General features: G+C 40.6%; 1 protein-coding gene across 1 annotated transcript; it reads left to right on the top strand.

The window, feature by feature from the left end:
• The first annotated feature begins 2,249 nt into the window (after positions 1-2,249).
• On the top strand, positions 2,250-4,085 carry LOC106325332. Its single transcript, XM_013763378.1, has 2 exons — positions 2,250-3,469; positions 3,777-4,085. The coding sequence occupies exon 1, from the start codon at positions 2,371-2,373 to the stop codon at positions 3,409-3,411; it is 1,041 nt and encodes a 346-aa protein (XP_013618832.1). The 5' UTR covers positions 2,250-2,370; the 3' UTR covers positions 3,412-3,469; positions 3,777-4,085.
• Positions 4,086-7,468: the final 3,383 nt, after the last annotated feature.

Below are 7,468 nucleotides of genomic sequence, written 5' to 3'. Positions count from 1 at the left end.
GGCCATAGCTGGAACCATGACCACGGTTATTGTGGTTTCCATATCCATGGCCATATGAGTTATTGTCACGGCCACCACGTCCCTTGTACCCACCACGGCCTCTGCCGTGTGTTCTGCTCTCATTATAGACGTGGTTGCTTTCTTTGGGATCTTTCTTTTCATGTTCAGCTTTGTGAGCTTCTGGTAATGGTGCTGAACCTGGAGGTCTCATCTCACTGTTTTTCATCAGGAGTTCATTATTAGCCTCGGCCAGAAGTAGGCACGAGATCAGATCAGTATATGTGGTGAATCCTCTCTCTCTCTATACTGCTGCTGCAGCAACACATTCGTTGAATGGAATGTAGAGAAGGTCTTATCAAGTAACTCTTTCTCGGTTACTTCTTCACCACACAGTCTCATCATTGAAACTATTTTGAATAATACAGAATTGTATTCATCCACGGACTTATAGTCCATGAATCTGAGATTCTTCCACTCATATCTAGCCTTTGGAAGTAGCACCATTTTCTGGTGATCATATCTACGCTGTAAAGCGGTCCAAAAGTCTAGTGGATTTTCCATTGTCAGGTACTGATCCTTTAAACCTTCAATGAGGTGATGGCGTATAATACTAATCACCATGTATCTGTTTTTATCATTCTCATTGTTTCCCTCGATGATAGTATCACCGAGTCCCTTTGACCTCAGGTTGATCTTTGTATCTAGCGCCCACTGTAAATAGTTATCTCCAGAGAGATTAAGGGCTGCATAGTCTAGATTTGAGATTTTCGACATCTGGATCACATTGTCATTTAAAATTCAGATTCACAATGTGATCATTCGACCATAAGACATTCAAAAGAAATCGGCTACAAGCATGCCTTATGCGGCCATATAATCAAAACAATAGGATCGGCTATATGAAATCTACTTGACCATGGTGCGAACAATCCTAGTTTATGATTCTACATGTGATAGAAAGATTAAGGCCACACGGCCATATACTTTTATTAATGAAATCAAATTCGAATTCGTATGTTCTATATGCTGGTCGATTTAAACAAGACGAATGCAATTCAGTTCAGATTTAGATGTAATGCAAACAATCTTAGAAATTCGATTTCTATTGGATTCAATTTATATATTTAGGGTTTCAATTTAAACAATATAGGCTGCCGGTTTAATTAATATGATTTCAAGGTTTCAAGGCCTTTAGGATTTAAATTCGATTTAGATTATTCAATCAATCTATCAATCCTAAAACCTCAGATCATTAAACACTCAATCAATTTAAAATCGGATTCAATCTTTTAGGTTTAGGGTTTCGATTCCAGAATTAGGGTTTCTTAAATTCTGATCAGGAACAATCAATAACAGCAATCAATATGTTCTAAGGAATCGATTTCTATTACTAGTTATGAGATTGTCGATTTTAGATTTATATGTTTTAGGGTTTTGATCAAGAACATGGGATTCCATAATAATGGATTTGGGGGTTTTAGGTTTGATCATTATGTTCTCAGATTTAGTCTGTACCTTTGTTTTGTAGATCTGAACCGGACCACCAAAGATCAGAGACGAGCTGAGACGAACAGATGCGGGATGGCTCCTATCGGGTCGCGGTGCCGAGGACAATCGCGAGCGGTTGCGTCTGGATGGGCTCGTGATCTGAAACTGGATGCAAATTGAGCTGAGGCTGAGGATGTTGATCACGGACAGGGAACGTCTGAAGCTGAGCTTGATCGGAGTTGAGCTTGGTCGGAGTTCGTCTAGGATCGTCACCGCCGGCTTAGGTTTTAGGGTTTATAGGTTTCGATTTTGTCTCAGGGTTTTGGAGTCTATCGTGCTGATAACGTGTTGTAAAAGAATGGAGAAATTGTCTGTGTTTATTAATGATCAATAGAGGTTCCTTTATATAAGGATTACAAGATAAGTAAAAAGGAAATTATCCAAAACCTAATACAACTGGAAATAGGAAAACTACTAAAACGGAGAAAAGGAAAACATCCTTATCCTAGGTCGGCTAGGACTTGGCCGCCGACTCTCTCTCCTCCATTGGCCACGGCTGGGCCTTGTCTTGGTCTTGGTTATGGGCAATCCACTTAATGATTTATAACAGTTCCAGGTTTCTTTTTTTTAGTATGGAGAGTCTTTGATATATTAGCGATACGATATACTAGAATCCTTGAGGATAAACATTTGTTTAGATATGTTTAGAGTATATTCTATAATTTTCCTTATCTTGTAATTGGGTATATATAAACACCCCACGTACATCAATAAAGATCAAGCTCTGAAGCTCTTCTCTAATCTTGGCAGGGTATCAGAGCCACAAATACTTTAAATTTCTCATTTCTCAAATTTTTTTTTTTTAGATTTTCATTCTCTATCATGAATATTACCAGTTCGGCTACCGAACATTCTGTTACAGAGAAGTCGATGACCTCTCCTTATTACTTGCACCCGTCTGACAACACAAGTCAGATGCAACCTCCGATCCTTCTCAATGGCGAGAACTATGAGCGATGGTCGAAGCTGATGTTGAATTCGCTTCGTGCTAAAAGGAAGATTGGTTTTCTAGATGGTTCTATTCCTCAACCATCCAGGGATTCTGTTGATGCAGAAAAGTGGGACATGGTAAATTCCATGATAATCGGCTGGATTTACAGCAGTATTGAACCTCGTTTGAGATCATCAGTGTCTCTTGTTCAAAATGCCAAACTAATGTGGGGTAGTCTTAAAAGACGTTTCTCGGTGAGCGATGGTACTCGTGATCATCAGCTACGGTCGGATCTTGTTGCTTGCAAGCAGGAAGGACAAACTGTGGAGCACTACTTTGGTCATCTCAAAGTTCTTTGGGATGATTTAGCTGATTTTGATGCTGGTTTTGAATGTTGTTGTCGCACCAGCACATGCGCTGCTATGATAAAATATGAGCAGCACCGTGAGAAGATTCGAGTTCATCAATTTCTCATGGGACTTGACAGTACTCGTTTTGGTACCTCTCGTTCTAATCTTCTCAGTCGTGTTGATGATCTTAATCTGGATATGGTGTACTCTCAGATCGTTCAGGAGGAACGACATCTCAATGCAACTCGCTCTAAAGAAGAACAGAGTCCACCAGTTGGCCTTTCAGCTGCGGTTTCCACACCTACGGCAGCAGCAGTTCGTGTCAACAACAAAAACATGAAGTGCACTCATTGTGGAAAATCTGGACATGAGGTGGCAAGCTGTTTTCAGCTTCACGGCTATCCTGATTGTTGGGTTGACAATAACAAAGGAAAAGCTCGTGGTGGAGGCAGAGGACATGGCTTCGACAACTCAAATCGTGGTAGAGGACGAGGCTCAGGTTTTCGCGCCAATACGATGCAGGTAGCAGACACATCAAACGTAACTTCACCAGGAGTACCAAACTTTACGCTGGAACAATGACAATCTTTAACTCAATTCTTGGCTACCCAAAAGTCTGGTGCTTCCGCAAAAGAATCTGGTAAGAAAGATCAACTAGTACTTCTTGGGAGACAAAGTCGTTATGATATTATTTTTGACTCCGGCGCATCGCACCACATGACTGGTGATATTACTCTGTTAACCAATATGATTAAAATTGCTCCATGTCCTATTGGCTTACCTAATGGAGGCGTAACTTGGGCTACTAGCCATGGAACGATGAATTTTGGAGGCAAACTTGTTTTGCATAATGTGTTCTACGCTTCTGATCTTACCATAACACTCATCTCAATTATTAAGAGATATTGCCAGTTGCGTTATATTTACAAGAAAGTTTTATGTGATAGAGGACCTAGCTTTGAGGTCTTTGATTGGTGCGGGTGAGGAGAGTAATGAGGTCTATCACTACAAGGGGGCAGTTGACATTCACGCTGGTAATGTTGTTCAGTTGCAGAAGCGAGGTTTATGGCATCGCCGGTTAGGTCACCCGTCGTCTAAAGTGCTTTCGTTTTTATCTGGTGTTTCTGGTGTTAATGTTCATTCACGTGAACATGGTGTTTTAGAGTCAGTTTGTGATGTTTGTTTAAGGGCAAAGCAAACACGTGAAACCTTTTCTACAAGTATTAATAAAGCAGATGAGATTTTTTACTTTGATACATTGTGATCTCTGGGGGCCTTATAGAACTCCTGCATCTTGCGGTTCCTATTACTTTCTGACGATTGTAGATGATCACTCCAGGGCTGTCTGGACTTTTCTTCTTCTTGAAAAATCTGCGATTTCAAACTCCTTAAAACGGTTCTTCGCATTTGTCGAACGCCAATTTCAGAAACAAGTCAAAATCATACGAATAGATAACGGCACATAATTCACTTGTATGCGCTCCTACTTTGCTGAAAAAGGGATTATCCATCAGACGTCTTGTGTAGCTACACCACAACAAAACGGTCGAGTGGAACGCAAGCATAGCCACATTCTTAATGTAGCTAGATCTTTGCTCTTTCAAGCACACTTACCAATTCATTTTTGGGGAGAAGCAATAATGGCTGCTACCTATCTTATTAACCGCACACCCTCTGTCATTCTCAAAGGAAAAACAAGTTACGAATTGTTATATGGTTCAATCCCGAGTTATGACAATCTGCGTGTCTTTGGCTCTCTCTGTTATGCTCGGTGTGTTATTCGTGATAAGGACAAGTTTCTTGAAAAGGGCATCAAGTGTTTGTCTCTCGGTTATGAATTTGAAAAAAAGGCTGGATAGTTCTCGACTTGGACACTCAAAAGAAGTTCGTGTCAAGAGACGTTCACTTCCAGGAAGAAGTTTTTCCGTTTGAAACATCATCTGACTCTGTTTCTCCACCTGCTCTAAAGATGGATCTTCATCCTGCCTTGTTTGACGATCACAATTCAAGTAAATCTCAGACTATGGAAGTATCACAGACAGGGGGAGCTAGTAATACTTCAGCAGAGGTCTTACCTGTTACATCTGACTCAGCTCCTTCACAATCACCGGACCCAGTTCCATCACAATCTGATACTGATCTAGGTCATGGTAGACGTACTAAGATTCCTTCGGTCTTGTTAAAGCCATATGTTACTTACTCGGCTCAGTTCAAGAAAGACCCCATTGACCCCATTCACGCTTCTCCTCCTTCACACCAACAGTCCTCAAGTAAGTGTACTTATCCCTTAACTGATTTCTTGTCTGACCATCGTTTTTCTCCAGCTCAACAAACTTTCCTTGCTTCGGTTACGGTTAATGTTGAGCCTCGATCTTACAAAGAAGCAGCAGAAATTGATGTCTGGTGCGACTCGATGGACAGTGAACACGGTGCCTTGCAGGACAATCACACATGGACTGTTACTACTTTGCCTAAAGGGAAGCGTGCAATTGCCAGTATGTGGGTGTATTGTATCAAATACAACCCTGATGGGACTGTCCGACGACACAAGTCACGCTTAGTAGCTTGTGGCAATCGACAGAAAGAGGGCATGGATTATAAGGAGACATTTGCGCCTGTGATTAAGATGGCAACATTTCGAATTTTTCTTGGAGTAGCTTCTGCTCGCAATTGGGAGCTCCATCAAATGGATGTTCAGAACGCGTTCTTACATGGCGATCTTGAAGAAGAGGTATACATGAAGCTACCTCCTGGGTATGAAACCGATGATCCTAATCAGGTATGCAGACTTCACATGTATATCTACGGCTTGAAGCAATCTCCGAGTTGCTGGTTTGCAAAACTATCTATGGCACTTCTTGAGTTCGGTTTCGTGCAGAGTGTATCAGATTATTCCTTATTCTCCTATACGAGAAATGTTTCTACGCTATATTGCTTAGTATACGTAGACAACTTGGTAATTGGCGGGAACAACTCTGAGCTTATCACAAAGTTCAAAGCTTATCTAAGTAAATGTTTTCACATGACAGACTTGGGTCTTCTCAAATATTTTTTGGGCTTGGAGATCTCAAGGAATGACTCAGGTATCTACCTATGTCAAAGGAAATATGCTTTAGATATTATTTCAGAATGTGGTTTGACAGGATCTAAGCCGGCTGTAACACCACTTGAGCAAAATCATGGCTTAGCAACTGCAAACGGCGAGCTCTACTCTGATCCAGAAAAATATCACAGACTTGTTGGTCGCCTTGTCTACTTGGTCATTACATGACCTGAGCTAAGCTACGCCGTACACATTCTAGCTCAGTTTATGCATACACCTCGCCGACGTCGTTGGGAGGCAGCACTTCGTGTAGTGCGTTATCTGAAGGGAACTTTGGGCCAAGGTGTGTGTGTTTCTCAGTTCAAAATCAGACTTGTCACTGACTGCATTCTGTGATTCGGATTGGGCAGCTTGTCCACTTACAAGAAAGTCTCTCACTGGTTACATCGTTATGATTGGACAATCTCTCATTTCTTGGAAGACGAAGAAACAGAAGATTGTCTCGCGTTTGTCCGCTGAGGCAGAATATCGCGCAATGTCCGATGCCTACAGTGAACTGAAATGGATCGCACCACTGCTCCAGACGTTGGGTGTCTCTCAGCGACTTCCCATACCTTTCTATTGCGACAATAAAGCTGCTCTTCATATCGCAGCAAACCCAGTTTTCCACGAACGAACTAAACATGTTGAGATTGATTGTCATCTTGTTCGCAATGCTATTAAAGCTGGTTTTCTTGATCCTCGCTATGTTCATACCACTGCTCAACTGGCAGGTATTCTTACAAAGGCACTTGAACATCAACAATTTCGACAACTACTTTGCAAGCTGGGCGTTCGAGATCTTCACGCTCCACCTTGAGAGGGAGTATTAGCGATACGATATACTAGAATCCTTGAGGATAAACATTTGTTTAGATATGTTTAGAGTATATTCTATAATTGTCCTTATCTTGTAATTGGGTATATATAAACACCCCACGTACATCAATAAAGATCAAGCTCTGAAGCTCTTCTCTAATCTTGGCATTATTATTGATGTATTCTTAAACTGGTTCCAGTTTATTGTTCTCGTGTTTCCCATCTATCGGTGCTTCCAGTTCATGATTTATCAGGTTAGCCCATCCGTTACTGTTGAATTATCACAATTCCCATCATTATGTTGGGCGGCAGACTGATTGTTGATGCAATCTCCGTTATCATGAGTAAGCATGTCGCTTTCATCAAAAAATCCATGTAGCCTTTTGTATATAAACTTCAATAAAGTATTAATTTCATTATGAATTGGATTTTTTTCTGAGCCGTAAAAAGAGATAGACATTCCAGTTTAACTTGTTTCAAAAAAAAAAAAAAATAACTTGTTCCTAAAAAATGGAAAGGTCAATGTGCTTTTATATTGAAATATACTTCTAGTAATTTTTCATGTTTGTCACTTATGTGATTGATGACGCTAGCGCTTAGGAATTAGAGTGGTATTCCCAGACCAAAATCTCAAAAGCTCTTGATGAAGAAAATTTAATCTATCATACTCTTATTTAATTTCAAATACTCTCTGCTCTTAATGAATTAATAGATTTCAATTTTAGTGCCTATGTCCCC

Source organism: Brassica oleracea, chromosome C2, assembly GCF_000695525.1.
Source record: "Brassica oleracea var. oleracea cultivar TO1000 chromosome C2, BOL, whole genome shotgun sequence".
NCBI lineage: Eukaryota > Viridiplantae > Streptophyta > Magnoliopsida > Brassicales > Brassicaceae > Brassica > Brassica oleracea.
This window is presented reverse-complemented; position numbering and strand designations above follow the sequence as displayed.

Excerpts from the sequence above, each read along its gene's own strand:
- LOC106325332 (XM_013763378.1), top strand. The coding sequence starts at position 2,371 with ATGAATATTACCAGTTCGGCTACCGAACATTCTGTTACAGAGAAGTCG.